This window comes from Megascapheus bottae, chromosome 2 (assembly GCF_031878675.1).
Source record: "Megascapheus bottae isolate mThoBot1 chromosome 2, mThoBot2.hap1, whole genome shotgun sequence".
NCBI classification, from domain to species: Eukaryota; Metazoa; Chordata; class Mammalia; order Rodentia; family Geomyidae; genus Megascapheus; species Megascapheus bottae.
The window spans coordinates 62,751,000-62,777,106 of NC_143510.1; the positions used below are offsets into that span (position 1 = coordinate 62,751,000).

At 39.8% G+C, this 26,107-nt stretch overlaps 1 protein-coding gene across 1 annotated transcript; it reads left to right on the forward strand.

The window, feature by feature from the left end:
- Window positions 1-836: 836 nt before the first annotated feature.
- Window positions 837-25,747, forward strand: Rab21 (RAB21, member RAS oncogene family). The gene is made up of 7 exons (XM_090328259.1): window positions 837-1,251; window positions 11,785-11,844; window positions 13,084-13,191; window positions 15,248-15,311; window positions 21,969-22,023; window positions 22,650-22,738; window positions 24,926-25,747. The coding sequence occupies exons 1-7, from the start codon at window positions 1,108-1,110 to the stop codon at window positions 25,066-25,068; spliced, it is 663 nt and encodes a 220-aa protein (XP_090184385.1). The 5' UTR covers window positions 837-1,107; the 3' UTR covers window positions 25,069-25,747.
- The last annotated feature ends 360 nt before the right edge of the window (window positions 25,748-26,107 follow it).

Consider the following 26,107-nt stretch of genomic DNA (forward strand, 5'->3'; position numbering starts at 1 on the left):
ACTAGGCTCATCAAACTGGAGAGATAGAAGCCCTGAGGAGGCGGGGCATACGGGAAAGATGTATCATTCATTCTTCGGTAAATATTTCTAGCCTAGTATTTTAGGGCGAGAGTTTACATGTGGTTGAGTCTTCGTCCTTGTCTTAAAGCCTATAGCTTGCTCAAGAAAGACCAATGCTTGGGGCTGGGAGTTTGGCCTAGTGGTAGAGTGCTTGCCTAGCATACACGAGGACCTAGGTTCGATTCCTCGGTACCACATACATAGAAAAAGTCGGAAGTGGTGCTGTGGCTCAAGTGGTAGAGCTCTAACCTTGAGATAGTCCAAGGACAGTGCTCAGGCACTGAGTTCAAGCCCAGGACTGGAAGAAAAAAAAAAAAGAAGGAAGACCAATGCTTAGCAAATTCCCCTGAGTATGGTAAGCCCTAATAAAGAAGGTACACACGGATGTCAAGAAATTTGTGGGGGGAGGGTGGGCGGGAGGGATGGAAGATAGAGGGAAAGGCCTGGGTGTCCAGGGAAGTTGAAGATGAGAGCGAAAAGACAGGAGAATGCATTGTCTGGCCCCAGGGAAAGCTCCACAGCCATGATTGGAGTTGGTTTACAACGCCTCCCTGGTTTGCGAAGTTATTATCAGTTCCCCTGCTAGAGCCAGAACACCCGGTACTGCCTTTCACTGGGCCGGTCCCAAACGCCTGGCTCGCCCAGCTCCACCCAGGAAGAGGCCGGAGCCCCGCCCCTTTCCCCTCCTCCCGTCCGCAAGCGCCGCCCCGAGCAGTCCCGGGAGGGGGGTGGGGGGAAGGCGGCGGCGGCGCGGTCACGTGACCCGTAGTGTGACGTAGGAGGAAGGAGACGCCATTAGAGGGAGGCGGAGAAGGAACGCTTTTCTCTTCTCCACCGGTGCCTTGACGTGGTGGCTGAGGGCCCCCTTCATTTTCCCGGACTTTCGCTCAGCCCTTCCGTGGCTCTCGTCCGAGGCGGAGCGGAGCCAGAGGCCGAGTGGGCGGCGGGTGCGGGGCGGGTGGAGCGGGCCGCGGCCCTGAAGGCGCTGTCGCGGCCGTGCGGAGCTCGGCCCGGCTGTCTGTCTGGGGCGTCCGGGCGGCGTCGGGGATGGCTGCGGCCGGCGGCGGCGGGGCGGGCCGAGCCTACTCGTTCAAGGTGGTACTGCTCGGGGAAGGCTGCGTGGGGAAGACGTCGCTGGTGCTGCGCTACTGCGAGAATAAGTTCAACGACAAGCACATCACCACCCTGCAGGTGCGGACGGACCCCCGGGAGGGGTGGGAGCGGGTGGGGAGGCGGCGCTCCGGGTTCTCTTTACTCCCCCCCCTGCCCCGGCTCGGAGGACGCCGCAGCCGCCGCCGCCGCCGCCCCCGCCCCTGCCGGTCCGGCTGTCCGTCCCCAATCGTCCTGACCAGGATCACATCGCGTGGGTCCGGGCAGGCCGTAGACGTGAGGACAGGCGGTGGGGAAGGGAGTGGAAGGGCCCCGGAAAGTCCCCGCGGCTCCCCGGGGTGACCGCGCACGTCGGGGAGCCCCTCTCAGCAGGCTGGGTTTCCCCCCGCCCCCATCACCCTTTGATGCACTTCCGCGTGGGTCCTAGGTGTTAGGCTCTCGGTAGCAGCCTTTCTCCCCCCCACCCCTTCAGAATTCGGAATTGACCACGGGTCTCCATTTGCGAACTTCAGCGCTCACCCATGACTAAGTGTTTATGCAAGTTCCATTTTTTTCTACCCCCCTCCTCCCGTGTCCTATCTTGGAATCCCCAGGAATGGCAGGAAGAAACCCTCTCCGGAGGGATTTTTGAAATGACCCGCTTGCTGGTTGCAGGTTACGCAGTTTCATGGTTAGCCTGCTTGGCCACCATGGGTCTGGCTTGTGGGTCGCTTGATTCTGCGAGGTCGGTCAACCCATTGTCGAAACGTCATATGAAAAAGGGCCGGCCATTGGTCCCCCCCCCTCCCCCCCGCCTTTCCAAATTCAATCCTCCGCCGCTGCTGTTCATTTTCTGTACCTGTCCTGAAGGACTGGATTTCTTCTCCACTTAAAAGTGGCGTGGGGTGGAAATGAAACTGTTGGGAAGCTAGTATTCTAGGGAGTTTCTTCTTTCCCTCTCCTAAAGAAACCGGTTGAGTTAGGAGACATTTATCCCACCAATTCAGCTTGAGCAGTTTGACCCAGAGGCAGTCACCTCTAGTGGACTTCTGAGCTTGGTCACCTAGATTTCTTTTAACTAGTTGTATGATCCTGGGTGAATTGCTTAATCTCTGTGTCCCTTGTACGTTTTTCTCTGTTAAGGTGGCCATGATACTTATCTAGCACAGAGAGTGGTCAGGGTAAGTTTGTGTCAGAAGCAGTTAGGATGTGAGATTGTGTAAGCAGTCTGTATTATCACTGTTCCAACTTGCACAATAGAGCGTAATAAGTAATTGTAACATAGACGCTATTTAATGGAGTGAATAATCCCCCAGTCGTTGTGACATTTCATGTTCAGTGCTATTATTAAACTACTGAGTCTGGAGTTTACAAAGATGCTCTAGTTCAGATTCCATGTTCTATTTTTATTCCTCTGTTTTTAATCCTATGTAAACCATAATATCTGAAGAAGTGAATGTCCGATCATAGCACCATTAGTTAAAGGTGCAGGTGATTACCCAAGCTTAGTTGAACTTAGGTCTGACTAGATTTAGAGCATTTAAATTCTCTCTTAGCTTGTTATATTGTAACAAGTTACATTGAGTCTTATTGTTGTTAAGCAACCCAAGTTGCATTTACTTACTTCCACTGATATATGTTTGTTTTTTTTTAATTGTGTTTTATTCTGGGGTGATGTATAGAGGGGTTACAGTTACATTTGTCAGGTAGTGGGTACATTACTTCTTGATACCCCTTCCCGTGTTTTTCTCCCACTTTCCTTCCTCCCACCCCCTTTAATGTCTTTTTTTTAAAAGGTAATTTAATCATCCAATGTGAAAGTTGAATGTTATTTTTAAAATATCTTCAAAACAGTAGACTGAAGATTTTTAAATATTTAGGAGAAGCCATCACAAACTACACTAGAGGGTCTAAAGTTATGGAAAATCTCCAGTATCAGAAACATAGCAGTCCTGATATTTATATTTATGTAAGTCATCATAAACAGTATCTAGATTATTTTAAAGAATTGAAGATTTTGTTGTACACCCAAGTATGGAAAGGAAGTGATCTCATCCTCTTAGACAACACCTTTCTTAGGTGTTTTTTCCCCTAAGAAGTTCAATATGTATGATCTATAAGACACAAACTTGTGTCTAAATGAAATTGTGCATCAGAAGATGAGAGTTCAAGTTTTCTTGTCATTAAACTCTGTAAATTACTTTCTATTTTGCAAATTATGCCCTTATGTAGTACTATTTTTAAAAACATTCTAAGACTGAAAGGAGCCACAGATAGTGTTTCACTGTTTCACTCTTGTTAAGTATTTCAATCAAGTGATTATTCCCTTCCCCAGATCTCCCCCCCACACACTTAACCTTGGATATAGTTCAGTGATTGAGCACCTGGCTCACGTGTGCAAGATCGTTGGTTTGACTGCCAGCACTGGGAGACCCAAGGTGATATGAACTGATAATATAGAAAGTAGGAAACTTACTGTCCTGAGGTTGATTTTTTTTTTTTAGACATACCTACTATCCAATAAGTTATTCTGAGTATAAAGTAAAAATCTATTTCCATGTATTTTTGGTCTAGTTCTGCCTCTGAATCTTGGTTTCATATGACATTCCTTGTGATTGTTAAAGATAGCTATCACGTCCCACAAGTCTTATCTTCTCTTGGGTAAACAGCTCTGTTCCCTATTGGGTCTGCAATTACATTATATTTTAAATCCTGTTTAAACGTGCTATTTTTAAGCATCTTATTAAAAACATCCTATTAAAAATAGCATTTTTAAAGTGCTGTTTTGACAGCTCACCTCTTCTAGACGGTATTTAATCAGTCTTCCTTTCCTTTCCTTTTTCCTTCCCTAGTTTGTTGCCCTCGGCTAGTTGCAAACTGATAATGCCTCATCATCCCTAGTAGCTGGATTACCACAAGCACCACTTTCCCTTGTTTATGAATTTATTAAGTAGAATTCTTTGAACTGCATAGAAGGTTATGCTTATGGTTTTCACTTAGCTGAGAAGGGCGCTTTTCTACCACTGAAGTAAAGAAGCTTCTATGAGCTTTTGAGGCAGCTGTCACATTATTACTGAGGTTGCTGTACCCTTCAGATTATCTTTTGCAATTATGTTTTTTGTTTTGTTTGTTTTTTTCTTTTTTTGCCAGTCATGGGATTTGAACTCATGGCCTGGGCAGTCCCTGAACTTCTCTTTAGTCAAGGCTAGCACTCTACCACCTGAGCCACAGCTCCACTGCTAGCATTTTTTCTATGAATGTAGTGCTGAGGAATCAAACCCAGGGGTTTCATGCATGCTAAACAAGCTCTCTACCACTAGGCCATACTCCCAGCCCCTGTAATTAAATTTATTTGCTTTTGTGTTTGGTCCCCAGTGTACTTGACCTGGAACAGTTGGCTTTGATTTGTCCCACTGTTTAATGCTGTACAGAACCTTAACTCTGTGATTCATGGAACATTGATTGTACTACTGTGAACTAGAAACAGGGTTGGGTGAAAATAAATCTGTTGTTTAGATTAGTTACATTTTAATTTTGTCACCTGAAGATTGGGGAAGAATGCTTTCAGTGTTCTCAGTTATAAATGGAGTACTGTTCATATTAGTCATAATGGTAGCAGGAAACCATTTAAGACCAACCTTTACGGGTTACCATCTAGTGGACCAAAATCCTTAATGAAATCAAAACATTTGTTCCAGCATTAACATTTTGCTAATCTGAGATGTTTTGTCAGGGGTTGCAGAGGAAATTATATATAGTCTCTTCAGTACCCACATTATATGCTGTTCTAGGAAAAGATAAGGCTTTGAAGTTAATCTTGATTTTGGCTCCTTTATAGCCATCCCAGTCTTGGCTATTATCTATCAAATGAGAATGTTTCACTCAGTGGTCCTTTATGTGGATGATGTAGTCAGCCAATCATGTAAAACCTCTAGCACTATGTGAAGATAATACTTGTTTTTAGTGCTGGGGATAAAATTCATATTTTTATACATGTTAGACAAGTGCTCTGCCATTAAGCTACACTCCTGCATTGTGTGTTTGATAAATGTTTGCTACGATGGAATAAGATAGTTTGCCCTTCCTTCCCTCCCTCCTTTTTTCTTTATCCACTCTCCCTCTCTTCCCCCTTTTCTCCCCCCCCATGTATATAAGAAATGGTGATGGGTTTAATATGCATTATTTTGAGAACCCATGTTGTCCATGTTGTCTCTGAGGGATTAAAAAAAAAATATGTACACACAAGACATGTATTTTGACTGGGGGGATGTGGTTCAGGTAGTAGTACAGTCCTCGAGGTCAAATCCCAGTAATGCAGGGGGACACAGGTTGGGAGGGTAGAATACAGAGAAAGAAAAATTCGTGGGTTTTTTTGTTGTTGTTGTTTTCCCAGTCAGTCTGGTGTTGCCTGCCTATAATCCCAGCATTCTAGAGCCTGAGGTAGAAAGATAATGATTTTGAGGATAGCCTGGGATACAAAAAGAAGCCCTGTCTCAAACAACAATAACAAAAAAGTTATATAGTATGTGTGAGGCCTTGAGCTTAAGCCCTAGTGTGGCAAAAGTTTTTACTTAAAATACATGTAATATATATATATATATATATATCAATTTTATAGTTTGGAATAGAATTGATATTTGTGAAATTCATCTAAAAAAGAAAAGAAAAGGTGATCTTTACAACCAAGTACTAATGGCTCATGTCTATAATGCTAGCTGGTCCATGTACACAGAATCTTAAGATCTGAGGACTTTAGTTCCAAACCAACTGTTGTAGACAAATTCGAGATTCTTTTCCCTAGTTAAACAGCAAAAAATTGGAAATGGAGATGTGGTTCAAGTAGTAGAGCCTCAGCCTTGAGTGAATACATCGAGAACTCAAGGCCCTGAGTTCAAGCTCCAGTCTGGGGTACACTCACAAACACACACACACATACAGTTTTGGTTGCTGTGCTTTCGTATTTTAGTACTCTCCCTTTTTGCAGAGTACTTATTTGTTATGGTGAAATCTGATTTTTTTTGTAAGGGTGATGTACAGAGGGTTTACAGTTACATGTAAAGGTCATAAGTACATTTCTTTTTTTCTTTCGTTCTTTTTTTTTAGGCAGGGCCTGGGTACTGTACTTGGGCACTTTTTGCTCAAGGCTAGCACTCCCACTTGAGCCACAGCACCATCTCTGGCTTTTTCTGTGTATGTAGTACCAAGGCTTGAACCAAGGGCTAACACTCTATCACTAGGCCATGCTCCTGGCCAATGAGTACATTTCTTGTCACACACTGTCAACCCCTTCTATCTTTCTCACTTCTTCCTCCCCTCCCCATGGTGAAATCTTATACACAAGTTCTCTGACCAGCACTTGAATTCTCCAAGCTTTGCTCTGTGTTTATATGTATTTACACACGTGTTTTTTTTTAAAATTGATTAGAAGTTTTGATAAACTGGATAGAGATAAGACAGTTGGAGGAAGTTACTTTTTTTTCCTATAGAACTTATTAAGCAATATTATTGACTCTAATGAATTCTAGAAATATTTATACCTGTCATGCCAACATTGTAGAGTATAAAGACAACTACTCTTAACTTTGACCACCAGTTTTTTTCACTTTGTTCGTAAAGGTTGTGCCATTTCAGTTGTAATCACTTCCTGCTCTGGGTGTGCTTTCTTTGTGTCTACACTCCTCAAGAGATTATTTCTTGTGCCTTTTTCTTCCTCATTGAAAGTACTTATTAAAAATTATGCACTTTTTTGAAGGAATATTTTTATTTACATAAAAAATTATACATTCTAAGAGTGACTTCTGTCATTTCTTACCAATCTGTAAAAAGTAATAATCAGAATATTCATTTTCTCTGTTAAGGTTCTAACACATTCTATATGTCTGCTTTATGAGTATGTAGCTGCCTAATATTTGATTAGCAAATTGCTACTGTAAGGGTGACTGGACAGGGATTATTCTGAGTTTGGTACAGATCAAGTTTCCAAGATCTTACCAGTAGAAATGGTATACCATTTTTGGGGGGTTGTGTGTGTGTGTGCGTGTGCGTGTGCGTTTTCCTTACATTTACGTTAACCTTTTAAGCAAGACTTGGCAGTTAGTTTTATGCTGTATGTGTGTGTGTTTTCCTTACATTTACCTTAACTTCTTAAGCAAGACTTGGCAGTTGGTTTTATGCTTTGTGTCATAATTTGTGGTTTAGAAATGTTGTGTTCTGGGGTCAGGAGTTTGGCCTAGTGGTAGAGTGCTTGCCTAACATGCACAAAAGACCCGGGTTCAATTCCTTGGTACCACATACATTAAAAAAAAAAGCCGGAAGTGGTGCTAAGCCTCAAGTGGTAGAGCTCTAGCATTGAGAAAGTCCCAGGACAGTGCTCAGGCCCTGAGCTCAAGCCCAGGACTGGCACAAAAAAAAAGAAAGAAAGAAAAAAAGAAATGTTGTGTTCTTGTTTGTAAGATTGGTATTTTGCATATCTAAAATGTCCTTACTTCCTAAAATACTTTATTTCTTCCCTTCTTCCCTCATCTTCCTACTAGTCTCATAGTTATAATATAGATATCCATAAATGTCTTTTAAGTTTAGCTTCTACATATTAACATACAATATTCGACTTTTTCTTTTTTTTTTTGTCAGTCATGGGACTTGAACTCTGGGCCTGGTCACTGTCCCTGAGCTCTTCAGCTCCAGGCTTGAGCCATGGCTCCATGGCTCCCTTGAGCCATAGCTCCATTTCCAGTTTTCTGGTGGTTAATTGGAGATGAGTCTCTTTAATGCCCAGGCTGGCTTTGAACTATGATTCTCAGATCTCAGCCTTCTGAGTAGCTAGGAGTTCAGAGTACAGGCATCAGCCACCAGCACCTGGTGATATTTGAATAGGCTTTTTTTTTTTTTTCCTTTCCAGTCTGGGGCTTGAACTTGGGGCCTGAGCACCTGTCCATGGGCTTTTTCAGGGCTAGAGCTCTTCCACTTACGCTACAGCACCACTTCCAGCTTTTCTATGTATGTGTTACTGAGGAATCAAACCCTGATCTTCGTACATGCTAGGCAAGCACTCTACCACTAGACTAAACTCCTAGCCCTCTAATTCCATCTTTTTTTTTCTGCAAATGACATGATTTCATTTTTCTCATAGCTGTGTAATATTCCATAGAACATGTACACCAAATCTGCTTTTTTAATCCACCTGTCTATTGTACTTCTCAGATAATTGCATAGTTTGGCTATTGTGAACACTGCTTTGATATACATGTATTTGCAGATCTTTTTTTTTTGTATTTTGGTTTACTATCCTTTGGTTATATGCCCAGTAGTGGTATGCCAGTGTTATAAGGAAGGTATATTTTTAGTGTTTTGGGGGATTTCAGTTCTAATTTCCATAGTGATTGTGCTAATTTACATTCCCAGTAACAGTGTATGAGGGTTCTTTCCCCACACCCTCACCCATCATTTTCTTTCCAAGTTTTTTTTTTTTCTTTCCAAGTTTTTCCTTATTAACATTTCCAATGTTACTTTGAGTTCTTCCATTGTTTGGAGTTGTTCTTTGTACTAACTGGGAGATAGGGATCAAGTTTCAGTCTTCTACAAGTGGAAAACAAATTTTCCCAGCAGCATTTGTTGAGGAGGCTTTGTTTAAAGTTTTTGTTTTTAGCTTCTTTGTTGAAAATTGTATCAGTGTGGTTTTATTCCAGGTTCTTTAATTCATTTGGTCTGTTTTGTGCCAGTATGCTTCAATTATTTTTGACATAGGGTCTCCCATTTTCACCTGGACTTCCTGGGCCTTAAAAGCTCTTACTGGGGCCGGGAGTTTGGCCTAGTGGTTAAAGTGCTTGCCTAGCATGCACGAAAACCCGGGTTCGATTCTTTGGTACCACATACATACAAAAAGCCAGAAGTGGTGCTGAGGCTCCAGTGGTAGAGCTCTAGCCTTGAGAAAGTCCAAGGACAGTGCTCAGGCCCTGAGCTCAAGCCCAGGACTGGCAGAAAAAAAAAAAAAAAAAAAAAAAAAACTCTTACTGTGCTTCCCACAATGCCAAGATGACAAATACCATCGTATGCAGCTGTTTTAGTTGAGATGCTCCTCTCACCTTTTCTCCTCAGCTGGTCTCAAATTGCAGGATTATAGGCATGAACCATCATACCCCAGTTTCTACTTTCTTGTGTAAAAAGATTTTTTTTTTGAGGTGGGGGGGTGGGGGAAATTACCATTCACTATAATTTTGGAAAAGATGTTGGGTAAACGATAATTTTTTGTGTGTGTGTGCCAGTCCTATGGCTTGAACTCAGCCTAGGCCTTATGCCTGAGGTTTCTCCCCCCAACCCCCTCTGCCCAAGGCTAGCACTCTACCACTTGAGTCATAGCTGTCTGCTCTGGCTTTTTGGTGGTTAATTGGAGCTAAGTGTCTCACAGACTTTCCTACCTGGGCTGGCTTCCAACCTTATTCCTCACATCTCAGCCTCCTTAGTAACTAGAATTACAGGCAGGCCTAATTTTTTAATACTACTAAAGTTTGGAAGGTGAAATCACTCGAATGGAAGTATTGGTGTTGTTGCTCAGTGTGGAAGAATAGGGTAGAAAATACCTCATTATTTTGATCCTTACTTTATGCCCTCCTGGAGAATATTTTAAGTCCAGGATCACTCCCTCATTTCTGCTTCACTACTATGTAATCATAGTAACAACTATGCATCATAATAACTAGTATTTTAGTAATCTGGTTAAATCAAGTGTATGTCATACAGAACCAATTTAAAAGATACATTATTTCATATGCTTGCTTCTGCAGCACATATACATGTTTAGGGTATATACTCGTTTAGTGTTTTTTTTTGTTTGTTTTTTTATTTTGTGGGTCATGGAGCTTGAACTTGGCCTGGGCGCTGTCCCTGAGCTCTTCAGCTCAAGGCTGCCACACTACCCTTGAGCCAAGCCCCACTTCCCATTTTCTAGGGGTTAATTGGAGATAGTCTCAGGTCCTTTTGTGCCCAGGCTGACTTTGAACCTTGATCCTCAGATCTCAGCCTCCTGAGTAGCTAGGATTACTAATGTGAGCCACCTCACTTGGCTATGTTTAGTGTTTTAGATGGGGTTTTGTTGAGACCTACACTGTGTAAACCTTAAGATCTTTATGATTCAGCTTTTATTTATCTGTTTAGTTCCATTCTATTAACCATACCAACCTGGAGTTCCCCTTGGGGTGGGTCATGTTTTTCAGGTTCCACTGGCTTCACCCATCTGTTAGGAAAAAACCCTACTACTACACTTCTGCAGAGACGATCTTCATTAACTTCTCAGAGCTTTTTTTATGGCATACTTGTCAACATCTTCCATTTTAGCCATTATCACATATAGTTGCAATTCTCTTTACTTTTTTTTTTTTTTTGGCCAGTCTTGGGGCTTGAACGCAGGGCCTGAGCACAGTCTTTGGGCTTTCTCAAGGCTAGAGCTCTACTACTTGAGCCACAGCACTACTTCCAGCTTTTTCTGTGTATGTGGTACCCAGGAATTGAACCCTGGTCTTCGTGCATTCCAGGCAAGCACTCTACCAGTAGGCCAAACTCCCAGCCCCAAGTCCTTGGACTTTATCAGACTAGAGTTCTCTACTACCTGAGCCACACCACCACTTCTGGCATTTTCTATGTATGTGGTACTGAGGAATCAAACCCAGGTCTTTGTGTATGCTAGGCAAGCACTCTACCATGAGGCCAAACTCCCCCTCTTTACATTTTAAATTCTCCAATATACTGTAAGCTCCTTGAAGGCTAGAATCATGGTCTTGCATTTCTTAGCTTTTTTGTCCAAGGCTAGCACTCTACTACTTCAAACTACAGCTCTACTTCCAGATTTTAGATGGTTATTTGGAGATCAGAGTCTTATGTACTTTGAACTGCAATCTTCAGATCTCAGCTTTCTCAGTAGTGAGGATTACAGGTATGAGCCACCAGCACCTGGCAATGCTTTATTTCTGACAGTACTTAGGATTATTGATATATATATGTAAAACATTTGAATTACATAAATGCAGAGCTATTTGGAATAATAGTGGTTATCATATAGCAAAAGAAACAAAAACAACCCCCCCCCACACACAAACTACCAGTGTGTCTTAGAAATCTCTTAGACATTTCCCATCAGTAAAGGAAGGTGACATCAAATACTGTGGGAAAAAAACTTGTTCACAATACAGATGGGAGTAGGGACAAAGAAAAAGTACTATTTCTGTGTGTGCGTGCACGCTGCTCCTGGGGCTTGAACCCAGTGCTTAGAAAATGTCTCCGAGCTTTTTGCTAATTGCTAGCACTGTACCACTTAAGCCACAACTCTACCTCTGGCTTTTTTGGTTGTTAATTGTAGATAGATTTTCCTGCCTCTACTGGCTTAGAATCATGGCATTCAGACTCTCAGCCTCCTGAGTAGGTAGGATTACAAATATGAGGTGTCACTGCCTATCTTGCATTTTTAAAATAATATTGTTCATAAAGCAAAATGTTTTTTTAAAGGTATGAATGTAAATAATGCTGTCTTTAATGAAAGTAAAGTTTGGTCATGAATAATTTTACTTAGGTCAGCCTGAGTATGATTACAATGAGGAATATTATTTTGTGTGAAACATTGTTTAATGTATATTTCTCTTTTCTTAGGCATCTTTCTTAACAAAGAAGTTAAATATTGGCGGGAAAAGAGTTAACCTGGCTATATGGGTAAGTTTAACTTTTTTAGGAGTATTCTAGCTAATTGGCTCAAGAAATAGAAATTTGAATTTCTGCATTTTTAGAAAATTAGGGCTAGAAAAAGTATTTTAATTTAAAAAATACCTACAGGCTGGCATTTTGCCCTAGTGGTGGAGTGCTTGCCTAGCACGCACAAACAGTTCGATTCCTCAGTAACACATACATAGAAAAGCCAGAAATGGTCCTGTGGCTCAAGTGGTAGAACACTAGTCTTGAGTAAAAAGCCAAGGACAGTCTCAGGTCCTGAAATCAAGCCCCAAGACTATCAAATATAAATAAATAAATAAACCTACAATCTTGTTAAGAGTTGCATTTTAAATACTATTTCATATATATATTCTTCCTGTGTGGGGGATCTGAATTTAGGGCAGGGCTTATTCCTGGGCTATAATTCAATGTTGGCTATTTTGACTCGATGGTAACTGATTTTTCCCCCTAATTTATATGTTTATATTTTATTTATATTTATTTTTGTTTTTGTCGGTCGTGGGGCTTGAACCCTGGGCCTAGGTGCTGTCCTTGAGCTCTTCAGCTCAAGGCTACTGCCCTACCCCTTGAACCACAGCACCACTTTTGGTTTTCTATTGGTTAATTGGAGATAATGACAAGGCTTTAGTGCCCAGGCTGACTTTGAACTATGATCATCAGATCTCAGCCTCCTGATAGTTAGGATTACAGGTGTGAGCCAACAGTGCAGGGCTATTTATTTTAGTTCAAACTGGTGGGGAAGTTGCTGAGGGCAGCTGAAAGGGGAAACAGCCTTTGTATAATAGTAAAACATGATACAATGTTTATAATGACTTGAAGATTTTTCTTGTAACCTATTTTTTTTCTTTTAATGTCATTTTGAAGTTATCTGTGACTTTCTGCTTCACTTTTGAGTTAATCAGAAGTTTTATTGGTGCTAAGTGTCAGTGCCTGTAATCCTAGCTACTCAGGAGGCTGAGATATGAGGATCGTGTTATGAATCCAGGCTGAGCAGGAAAGCTCTGTGAGACTTATTTTAGAAAGAGCTGGAATTGGAACTGTGGTAGAGCACTAGCCTTGAACAGAAAAACTCAAGGACTAGTGCTCCAGCCTTGAGTTCAAGCTCTAGGACTGGTGTGTGCGCACACACACAAACACACACAAGAAACATTTACTGTAGTTATAGTAACAGACTTTTTTCTTTTTCTTTCTGAGCTAATAAACATTTGTTGCTTTATTTAGGATACAGCAGGTCAAGAGAGATTCCATGCATTGGGCCCGATTTACTACAGAGATTCAAATGGAGCTATTTTAGTTTATGATATAACAGATGAAGATTCTTTTCAGAAGGTATTCTCTTTATTTTTGGTGGGGATTTATTTACAAGTCTTTTATGTTTCATAGTATGACTCATTTTTAAAAACTTCAAATCTAGGGCCAGGAGTTTGGCCTTGTGGTAGAGTGTTTGCCTAGCATGCACAAACACCTGGGTTCAATTCCTTGGTACCACATACATAGAAAAAGCCAGAAGTGGTGCTGTAGCTCAAGTGGCAGAGTGCTACCTTTGAGGAAAAAGCCCAAGGACCATGCTCAGATCCTGAATTCAAGCAAAAAAAACAAAACAAAAACTTCCAAACTATAAAGTATACAATAGAAAGTATAAGTGGTGACCAACTTGTTTTTATTGGAGTATATAATTCATATTAATCCATATAGTTGTAATTGATCATTTATTGCATGGACATGTTGGTGTATGCCAGTCAATTGTATGTACAATAATGCATCTGTTTGGAAACAGAGATAGGAGTCTGGTTGAAGGCCACCGAGGGAAAGAAATTGAAGTAGGTGGGCAACTGTCTAAATCAGCCCAGGACAAAAAAAAATGTGAGACTATCTGAAAAATAATTAATAGAGGGCTGGTGGTGTGGCTCAAGTGGTAGCTGGGGCCATGGGTTTAAATTCATACCGTCAGTAATTGAAACCAAAAATTAATTGCCATTAAACTTCTGAAAACTTATCACAGAATAGGGTATTCACTTGACCTATCCTCTTAAAACCTTTCTTGACTAAATTAGTCAACAATGTTTAACAAAAGCCTTAAATTTTTCTTGGAAATTTAGTTTTAAAAAATTACTGTTTCTTTTCACTTTTATCACAGTTAAGCTTAATGGAACATATTATTTATACAAGTTAGCTTCTGGATTACTAATGAGATAGGAAGAGTCCAAGGAGTAGGAAAATGAGATACTATGTAGCTTGCTGATTCAGTGATTTTTAAGTTTTAATTTTTAAGGTTTAGTGATTTTCAGGCTGTTTGATGCTTTTTTAAAAAAAAAATCATTTCCTGGGGCCAGGAGTTTTACCTAGTGGTAGACTGTTTGCCTAGCATGCACAAAATTCCTCGGTACCATACACATAGAAAAAAAGCCGGAAGTGGTGCTGAGGCTCAAGTGGTAGAGTGCTAGCCTTGAGAAAGTCCAAGGACAGTGCTCAGGCCCTGAGCCCAAGCCCAGGACTGGCAATAATAATAATAATAATAATAATAATAATAATAATAATAATTTCCCAACTTTTTCCTTTAAAAAGAAAGGGCTTAAATATTAAGATCACTGATTTTTTTTTCCTGCCGATCCTGGCTTGAACTCAGGGCCTAAGTACTATCTTTGGGCTTTATTGAGGCTAATGCTTTACCACATGAGCCACAGCACCACTTCTGGCTTTTTCTATATACCAAGGAATCGAACCAAGGTCTTTGTGCATGCTAGGCAAAGCTCCCAGCAAGATCACTGAATTTTTTAGGTTGAAAAATAGCCAGATACTTATTGCTACATACCCCAGAATGCTGGTGTCTTGAAAGAATGATTCATTTCTGTTGGGGGCCGAGTAACGCCATTCTAATAACTTTCTGCTGAGACCTGCAATAGGGGTAAACAAGTGGACCTCTTTATCCTGCCCACCTGTTGTGCTGATAGGCTCCCACACCCAATATAAGGAGGGGAGTTTTAGAGAGGGGGAGATTCCTGCCTTGATGAAGCTGCGTGGCGTTTTTGTTCGTGCTCCGGAGAAGCAAGGCTGAGTGTGGGAGGACAGTGGGCCCTCTCCTCTCGAGGCTTGGACTGGTTGGGGTGTGCTTTTCCCCAGCCCTCCTCAAGAGGGACTGGGGACGAAGGACCCCGACATATTGGCACCCAACGTGGGGCACAAAAGAGGCACGAAAGAGGCACGAAAGAGGGGCCAGGAGTTTGGCCTAGTGGTAGAGTGCTTGCCTAGCATGCAAGAAGACCCGGGTTCGATTCCTCGGTACCCCACATACATAGCTGTTACATGAAATCCTAAGATATGTTGAATTTTTAGGTATTGTAATAGTGATCCCAACAATATTAATTTAATACTCTTGTACATACAGGTAAAAAACTGGGTCAAAGAATTACGGAAAATGTTGGGAAATGAAATCTGTTTATGTATAGTTGGTAAGTACCATTTACCTTTTAAAATGTCTTGTGTTTCTTTAATGTCTTACTAAATACATAGCAAACAATTCTTTTTTTTATTAAACAATTTAACATTGATTTTTATATCACATTTCAAATGACATTTAACAAGTATTCAAGAAGGGAATCTCTATACAATCACTGGTACTTAGATTTTAGATTAGAACATAATTAAAATTAGGCTGAGGGTTTGTATGTCATAGATATTAATCCATGTAATAAAACATTATGTCTATAGAGTCACAAATTTTTATGTCTATGTAGTTGTATTTATATTTCCAATACTATGTCTATAGCATTGGGTACATGAATAATGAGTCCTCGCTCTTGTACTGTTTGGATCTAATAGCCACATATCAAGGATACCATGTGCGTTTTGTTCCTTTAGTCTTGACTTGTCTCACTCAACATGATTCGCTCTAGATTCATCCACTTCCCTGCGAATGCCATTATTTTATTTTGTCTGTTGGCTACGTAGAATTCCATTGTATATATATATATATATATATATATATATATATATATATATATACCACATTTTCTGTATCTCTTCATCTGCAGTAGGGCATCTGGATTGTTTCCATCACTTGGCTATTGTGAATAGCTGAGCAGGTGTCCTTTTCATATCTTGGGTTATGATGTTCAGGATAGATGCCCAGGAGTGGGATGGTGGGATCATAGGGAAGGTCTATTTTCAGCTCTTTAAGAAACATCCACACTGCTTTTCAGAGTGGCTGAACTTACCAAACAATTTTTAAAGTGATATAAGAGGAAGAATTATTTAATATTAATATTTCAAATAATTAGGATTTGAAGGTCATTTTCTGTAGTCTATACTTGCAGGAATTCTTTTGGGGAACCAGTGAGAAACTAAATGAGTTAAGTTCCAAGTTCACTAGTCTTGCTTCAGTTCAACCTTTACTTTTTCACCATAAGATTGTTTTTGCCAGGTGTGGTGGGTCACACCTGTATTCCTACTCAGGCAGAGATTTGAGGATAGTGGTTCAAAGCCAGCCGGGGCACTAAAGACCATGAGACTTTCATAATTCCAATGAATTACTAGAAAACCACAAGTGGGGTTGTGACTCGGGGTAGGGCAGTAGCCTTGAGCTGAAGCACTCAGGGACAGCACCCAGGCCCAGAGTTGAAGCCCCATGACAGACCAAAAAAAAAGGATTGTTTTTAGGAAAAGAATTTAGGAACTTCTTTAAAATAAAATTAAAGCCAAAGACCTAAAGCATTGTTGTTGTTCTATACACTTGATTGTATACTTTGAAAAAGAAAATTTCATTATCTTCAAATAGTTGTACAAAGGGGGTTCAGTCCAGTATACCAATTATGGATACAGTGAATCTTCCATCATTCTCCCCTATCTCTCCCAAACATGCATATCCTCAAGTTACCTAGTATCATTCTGTATTTGGATATTAGATGTTATGACTGCACTTACCCACCCTCTCTTTACTCATCTGCCCTATTCCCCTTGATTTCATCTTCCTCCCCTGATGACAAGTTTCAATATTTTATCGTTAAACTCTGAGTTGTTTGAAGCATTTATACCATTGCAAACCTCCCTTGCATATACTAAACTGTAGACAATGTCTATGTATATGCTCTTGATCATGTATGTTTTTATGTGTTATAATTTAAATCTAACTTCCACCTATGAGAGAAAACATGTATCCTTTCTCTCTCTGAGCCTGACTTCATTTAGCCTAATATATATATATTTTTTTGTTGTTGTTGTTTTTGACGGGGGGGGGGGGTTGGTCGTGGGACCTGGGTGCTATTAAAATTATTTAACATAATCAATTAATTTAACATAATTATTTTAACATACATTTTGCTATATCCATTCATTTCCCTGCAAATGATATAATATTCTCTAGAGACCTTTGAACTCAGTTTTTTTTTTTTTTTTTTTTTTTTTTTTTTTTGCCAGTCCTGGGCTTGAGCTCAGAGCCTGAGCACTGTCCTTGGACTTTCTCAAGGCTAGAGCTCTACTACTTGAGCCTCAGCACCACTTTCCAGCTTTTTTCTATGTATGTGGTACCGAGGAATTGAACCTGGGTCTTCGTGCATGCTAGGCAAGCACTCTACCACTAGGCCAAACTCCCAGCCATGAACTCAGTTTTAAATATGTAAAATTTCTCTTAAATTTTCTTTTTCTCTAGAGTGTTTATGTAATTTGGCAATTACTGGACAAGTAAATGTACTATGTTATATACTCAGCAGGCATTATTTCATGAAATGCTATAATACTAGAAGGCTTGCATATATATAGAAAGAAGCTGATTATTGACATATGTAATTTCTTGCCCAATGTTAGGCAGTCACAGATGGATTTTGAACTGAAGTCTTCCAGTTTCTGTGCTTATGTTCTTAGTTCTTATGATACATAGCCTCAATCTGTTTTCTCCCTTCCTTCCTATATGTCTATAATGCTATGAGTGAATATGAGAAACTAGGATAGTGTAGTGGAAGAGGATCAAGATGGTATTTGGGAAAATGAGAGAATGGGGTGATCAATGTTAGGGAAATTTTGCATTAAGCCATATGTCATTCTTACTTATTAAATCTTGACACATTAGATGAATAACTTTACAATCTCAGAACTAGTGTACAAATCTCAGAAAAGAGGCTAGAGAGATGGTTTGTCCTGCTCGTTGGTCTAGATCCTTGGTCTAGATTCTTAAGTTAGATAGCAGGAATGGAGTAATAGTTCCAAGTGAGAGCTCGAGCTAGTCGTTAGTGAGGTGTACATGACTTTGTGTGGTATTATGATACTTACAAGAGTCAAAGTGGTCATAGTAAATAGAACATGCTTTGAGACTGTCCACTTTCCATAGAGAGAAATAACTAACCTGTGCATAATACTTTGTCTTGTATATACATTTAATCTGACTTGGAGAGGGAAAGGGAATCACAGAAACAATGGGACAAAGAGTGAACCAATGCAACATCGATACTCACTAGACACTGTTAGAACTGAACGTTACAACATGGGGGTAGCGAACATGGGAGAAATGGGGGGTAGCACTGTTTGACAAGAAATGTTCTCATCCTACTTATGTAACTGAAACCCCTCTGTACTTCACTTCTACAATAAAAAAGCTTGTTTCAAGGCCATAAATTGACAATCAAAAAACATCAGCTGGTTTAAATAAGCATATGAATAGTGGTTTGTTTTTATAAGATAGTTTAAGAATACTAGGTCTGGTTTTTGTGGGTTTTTTTTTTTGCCAGTCTTGGGCTTGAGCTCAGGGCCTGAGTACTGTCCTTGAACTTTTTCAAGGCCAGAGCTCTACCACTTGAGCCTCAGCACCACTCCTGGCGTTTTTCTATGTATGTGGTACTGAAGAATCGAACCCGGGTCTTTATGCATGCTAGGCAAGCACTCAACCACTAGGCCAAACTCTCAGCCTGTTTTAAGAATATTAAGTTTGTGTTTTTTTCCCAGTTCAGTCATGTTTTAAAATCTTCATGTTTTAAGGGTTTAGTAGTCTACTGAAACAAGTAGGATCAAATGTTCCTAATTTAATGTTACATACAGTTTATTAGTGATAATTATCAAGTCTAAAAAGTCTTGTCAGCAAGTATAGCATGGGCACTTTAGTTTGAATTCAGCATTGTAACAGGGTTGTTTTTTTTTTTTTTTTTTTTTTTGGACTATCATGAGACTTGAACTCAGGGCTGTGGTGCTGTCTCTGAGCCTCTTTACGCTCAAGGCTAGTGCTCTACAACTTGAGCCTTAGCACTACTTCTGGTTTTTGAGTGATTAATTGGAGATTATAGTCTCACAGGGACTTTTCTGAGGGGCTGGCTTTGAATCTTTATCATCAGATCTCTGCCTCTTGAGTAGCTAGGATTTCAGGTGTGAACTACCGGCATCTGGTTTGTTGTAACAGTTTTGAGAGCTCATTTATCATTGATCCTGATTTTTCTTCCCTTAATACATATATTAAGACTTTCTGTATATAACAATAAAAAATATTTACTCCTCTTCACTAGATCTTTCCACAAATTGTCCCCTTGGTACTGGAGTTTGAATTTATTCTTTGTGCTTATTTAAGCAGGTCTCTACTGCATATACTACTCTCTAGAAGGGTTTTTCATATGTCAAGTAAGCACTCTGCCACTGAACTAGATATCCTGTGTGTGTGTGTGTGTGTGTCTGTGTGTGTGTGTGTGAGTGAGTGTGTGATGGGGCTTGAACTCTGGGCGTGGCGTGGGCGTTGTCCCTGAGTTCTTTAACTCAAGACTACTTCCCTACCCCTGAGCCAGAGCCCCACTTCTGGTTTTCTAGTGGTTAATTGGAGTCTTGTGGACTTCAGTGTCTGGGCTGGCTTTGAGCCACAATCCTCAGATCACAGTAGCTAAGATTACAGGTGTGAACCACCGCACCCAGCTTTTTTTTTTTTTTTTGCTTGAACTCAGAGCCTGGGCTTTCTCAAGGCTAGCAGTGTACCACTTGAGCCACGGCCCCACTTCCAGCTTTTCTGTGTATGTGGTATCAAACAATCGAACTCAGGGTTTCATTCATGCTAGGCAGGCACTCTTCCATTAGGCCATATCCTTAATCCCTTCTGCACCCTTAATGCAATGAAAATTTTAATGAGGATACTTTTTTTTTCATTTTCTTTTTCTTTTCTTTCTTCTTTTTTTTTCTTTTGTAGTCCTGGGGCTTGAACTCAGGGCCTGAGCACTTTCCTTGGACTTTTGATCAAGGCTAGCACTCTACCACTAGGCCAAACTCCCAACACGCTCCCTCCCCCCTCCCTGCAGAAAACAAACAAAAAAACATGTATTCCTTCAATAACCTTTTTTTTTTTTTTCTGACTTTGATAGTATAGGCTTTTTTTGGTGGTTGTCTTTCTTTTCAGCCTACAAGCAGGCCCCTTTGTTTAGGTTCAATTATGCAGTCCTGAAAAAGCGAGGTGCCTCAGAACCTTGTGTATATAATTTTTGAAAGAATACAAAAGCTAAGTCAGGCATTAGTGTCTCAATCCCAGCTATTCAGAAAGCTGAGATCTAGAGAATAGCAATTCCATGTAGTTGAGGCAGAAAGTCCAAGAGACTCCCATCTTCAAAAATAACTAGCAAAAAGCCAGACCGGAGATACAGCTCAAGGTTGCAAGCTAGCGGGGGTGCTGTGGTCTCATGCCTGCCTGTAATCCTAGCTACTCAAGAGGCTGAGATCTGAGGATTGTATTTCGAAACCAGCCTGGGCACTAAAGTCTAAAAAACTCTTATCTCCAGTTAGCCACTAGAAAACTGGAAGTGGTGCTGTGCTCAAGAGGTAGGGCAGTAGCTGAATAGCTCAGAGACAACACCTACACCCAGGATTAGGGTGGTATCCTTGAGCTGAAGAGCTCAGGGACAGTGCCCGGGCCAAGTCCAAGCCCCACAACTGACCCCCCCCCAAAAAAAAAAAAGTTCATGAGAGTTTTGGTTAATTTCTGTCTGTAAGGAGACTGTTCTATTTTACTTTAGAGGAGTCACCTGCCACCAGGTGGTGCTAAGTCTCTGGAGTTATATTTCTTGGTTCTGAAACATTATCTTTCATTATCTTTGTGTCCTTAATTTAATGACATTTATCTAAAATTTGCATTCTCAAGTCTATAAGATTCATGGAAGAAAATGACATTAATTGTGATTTGTTTTTAATGTTTTGCCTAAAAGTCAGTTATGAGATATGAAAACATTTATTGGATATCTTTCTTTACATTATTTTTGCCTGTACTTGTCTATTGTTTTAGTTACTTATAACACTGTATACAGCCACTCACCTTCTCTCTGGTTTTCAATATAGAGTCTGTGTATGAAAGGTCTTCAGATGTCTGGTTGCTTAAAGCCTAATCTTTTCTTGGTTCCATTACCTATTTTTTTTTTTTTTGGTAGTCTTCGGGCTTGAACTTAGGACCTGTGCACTATCCTTGGGCTTTCTCAAAGGTAGTGCTCTACCACTGGAGCCACAGCACCACTTCTGGCCTTTTCTATGTGGTGTAGTACCAAGGAATCAAACCCAGGACTTTGTGTATGCTAAGCAAGCATCATACCACTAGACCAGACTTCCAGCCCTGTTTTCTGTAATTTTAAATCTTTATGATGTATATGTAACATTCTGCCACCAAGTTATAAAACTGTCCAGTTTTCACACTACATACAATTTAATTTTTACATTAACCATCTTATATTCTGAAAACTGTAGTACTCTTAGGAGCCAGGAAAGGGTCCTAACATTTACTTGACTTGATTTTAAGTTAATTGGAAAATACAGGAAAGGTTTTCTTTTTAAACTACTTATACTTTACTAATATAAGTTTATCTAGATTCCCTAGTGAATCCTAGTTAGTGCATCAGTGTATAGTACACATTCCTTTAGGAAAGTGGTTCCTTAGAAAGGCTGAAACTTTCATTGGGGTATTTATTGGCTGGTATGCAGGAGGATGAGACATTCATTGTGATGGTCACAGTTTTCACATCTTAGAGGTTCACTTTAGCGCTTTAAGACATTCAGAAGTCTGATAGCAATTTGTATTATTAGGTGATTACAATTAAAAATATTTTGAGTTGGCTTAGTCTTATGAAAAGAAGAATCAGAACTGAGATCAGCATTTACTTTTTTCCAATTAGGTAATAAAATAGACTTGGAAAAAGAAAGACATGTTTCCATTCAAGAAGCAGAATCGTAAGTGTTATGCTCTCCTCAACCCTTTTACTTCCCAGTAGAAGTCTCCTTGTTTGTACAGTGTGCTTTACCATTTAAATATACCTCAAACCTCTTACAGTGGATTGAACTATTAGATTCAGTGAGCATGTTTACATTGGTAATTTCTGGAGTTTGGGCAATATTCAGGGACACCTTACTTTCACATCCTTTTTCATTTCAATTAAAAAATATTAAGAATGATGTAATACAAAATTCAAGAAAAGCCAGGTATCAGTGGCTTATCCTGTAATCCTATCTACTCAGGAGACTGAGATGGGAGGATCATGGATCAATGCCATTGGTTCAGAGCCAGCCTGGGCACAAAAGTCCATGAGACTGTTATCTCCAGTTAACCACCAAAAAATCAGAAGTGGTCAGTGAGCCATAAAAGTCTGTATACTGTTTGAGTTCCAGACTGCTCTACAAAAATTTCAGGTCCTGTTTGCATTATTTAAAAAATTCAAAGTATAGAGAGGTTAGAACAGCTTTATAATCTTAATTTTAGTAAATGGGTGAATTAATAAGTCCCTGAAAGTAAGTGAATAAATCACTGCTACAGAAAAGTTGAAGTATTTTACATCGATCACTGATTTTGTTTTTTAAAGCTATGCAGAGTCTGTGGGAGCAAAACATTATCATACTTCAGCCAAACAAAACAAAGGAATTGAGGAACTCTTTCTTGACCTTTGTAAACGTAAGTATATTCAGATTTGGTATGTTTTAAAAATGGCTTGTTTTTAAATATTTGTAATTTTTTTGAGTAATATGTTAATTTTTAAAAGTAATATGCTTTGGTTAATGGATATATTGCTAATTTGTTAGATTTTATTCAATACTCTTAAGTCATTTTTTAAAATACAGCTTTGCTATAAGCAGAAACTAGTGATTATGAAATCACATATATACTATGTGATAAGTGTATGTATTATATATGCATAATTACTGAAAGTAGAAACAGAATTAATGGAGTAAAACATTATTTAAGAACTATAAAAGCCAGGTGTGATGGCTCATGCCTGTAATCCTAGCTACTCAGGAGGCTGAGATCTGCAGATTGTGGTTGGCTCCAATTAACTACCAGAAAACTGGAAGTGGTGCTGTGGCTGAAGGGTAGGGTGGAAGCCTCGAGCTGAAGAGCTCAGGGACAGTCCCCAGGCCCAGAGTTCAAGTCCCATGACCAATGAGAGAGAGATCGATGGTTGTACTGGGAAGGCCAAACTAGTGAATTGGAGCACCACTGGAAATAAGTTTCTTTAACATGAAAGACATTTCTTTTATCACCAGTAGAATACATATCATACTGAGGAAAACCCTCATCTGTAAAATAATAGATATTTTTATGTTTTTATCTATTCTATTCCTTGACTTCATGGATCTCAGACTATAGAATTTAATGCAACTGTAGTGTTTTTCTTTTTTTCTTTAGAGAAAGGTATATATTCACATAGACTGTAGTACTATAGTACATTTTGGTTTTATGAAATCCAGAAGTCATTTATAATTATTTTAATAGTGATTGTCTAAGTGGGGTCCCCTGAGCAACAGTGTCAACATCACTTAGAAATGCTTTAGAAGTGCTGGTTCTTGAGCCCTGACCTCAACTTGTTATATCAAAATCTCTGGAGATGATAAGCAACATCTGTGTTGGAACAAATGCTTGGTATATTTCTGATGCATAATAAAATGTGAAAAGCATATGAGTGCTGTATATAATCGCTTGAAGACCTTATTAAAATGCATCTTGTGGTAGTATATTTGTTCTGTCTTGAGGTTGCCATTTCTACAAGTACTCAAGTGTGATAAGTCTTCAGGTCATACAGATGATTCTGGACCAGTGGCTTACCACTGTAATAACACTTCCCTGCCCCCCATCCTAGCCTGGTCCCAAAGTTTGAACTCTGGACCAAAAGGTTGGCTCAAAGAAAAAAAATGAAACGAAAGGGGCCGTGAGTTTGGCCTAGGGGTAGAGTGATTGCCTATGTACACGAAGACCTGGGTTTGATTCCTCTATACCACAGATGTAGAAAAAGCAGGAAGTGGTGCTATGGCTCAAGTGGTAGAGGAGCGCTAGCCTTGATAATGCCTAAAGACAATACTCAGGCCCTGAGTTCAGGATCCCGGACTGTTAAAAAAAACCTTTGACCTCCTCTGACTCTGTAAGACCCTCCTGTGATACCCATCCTGCACCTGGACGGAAGAAATATCCTAAATCTATGAAGATACAAGGACAGGGCACAATCCCAATATACAGGCCTTGCTAAATTCCCCTTCATTGTATTATACTTCTGCACAACGGTTTACTCCTCATCAAAGTTAGCATAAAAAGAAAATAAAAAAGCTAATAGTGAAGCTGTGGCTCAAAGTAGTAAAGTGCTAGTCTTGAACACAAAAGCTCAGAGATAGTGCTCAGGCCCTGAGTTCAAGCCCCCTCACTGGGTAGGAGGGAGGAAATAAGGCTTTCTCAGCACCCTTGCTCAGCTGGTGCTCTACTACTTGAGTCATACTTCCAGCCCTTAATTCATACCTTTAATTTTCCCCCCATATGTCCATTTAAAAAACATGTAGCATACAAGTTACTAATGTATTTTATGCATTTAAAATGTACCCTATAGGGCGGTACCCCTGAGCTGAAGAGCTCATGGACAGCAGGTAGGCCTAGAGTTCTTTCTTGGTGGTCATTGTACCACCAGGTCTTATGTTTACTGCTTACAATAGTTTTAAAAACTTACAGGTATCTTGAATTGACATAGCATTCATTATATTCAACTTCTTTTTTTGATCAAAAGTCAGAAATAGCTATCACAGTGGTATCCTAAAATTACAGGAAGAGAAAACTCAAAGATTGTAGCTACTACTAATTTTTTTTTTCTCTTTATCCCAGGAATGATAGAGACAGCACAAGTGGATGAGAGAGCAAAAGGCAATGGCTCCAGTCAACCAGGAGCCGCCAGGCGAGGTGTACAGATTATTGATGATGAACCTCAAGCCCAGAGCAGTGGAGGAGGGTGCTGCTCGTCTGGATAACTGTTCATGCCCAAGAAATTTAAAAACAAAACTGTGGATCATTGCCCTCAACATGAAGACTGCCATATTCCAAGTCACATTATTTTACCAATGGAGTTATAGAATTAACAGTATTTTAAATTACGTTTATAACACTGCAGAGACCTTAAGTGCTAAACTTAGTGGAGTTTGTGACCAGAGAATTGGCATTTTCTACAAATGTTAACAAAGCAATTACCAATGGCCTTTTTACATTTTTTTCTTTAATGAGGAATAATATGCATGTAGAGAAGACATACTTAAAGGCTTCATTTATATTCTTTTAAATCAAATCTTTATTTAATAACTTATATATGTTGTTGGTATGGTATACATTTTTTGCAGTTCTTCGTATTTTGTGGTAGTTGGAATTGTATCCGTCCTAAACAAACTTTCTTTTTTGGTTTTTGATTAGCAGATACCTGAAGTACTATTTTTGCAGGGTTTGCACAGACTCCCTAACTGTCTACTACTTTATATTCTATATCCATCCTGTATGCTGAGCTGGTTGTAAATTACATATTAAATATTTTATCTGCTTCTACCAAGCGCAAGGTGCAAAAGTATTGACAGTAGTTCATTGATAACTGTAAAGTGGATTAACATTTGGAATAATGCCTACGCTTCTTGACTCTGTGATAAAGATCATTGCTCCTCTTCACTTCTGTCTTAACTTGAAAGTGGCGTGTTTCACACACATTTTACTTGAATTGTTGCTGTTGTCACTTTTTTTTTCTTCTGTAAGTATTTTAAGATGGAATAACAGCATTGCCTTTAGGCATTGATTTTTCTTTTTCTGTCTCTGTTTTGTTCATTTATTCTTTCTAAAAGAAAAGATGACTTCTTCTGCTAAGTTTTTTTTTTTTCTCTTTCTTCCCAGAATGGTTACATTAGAAGAATTGGAGTTCAAGTTAAGTTTTACTTACACAACAGTTAGTTTCCATTCAGGCTTTCTATGAGATGGGATCACTGACATGAGAAAAGAAAGAGGTTCCAGATAGTTGCCACTCACTAAGATTCA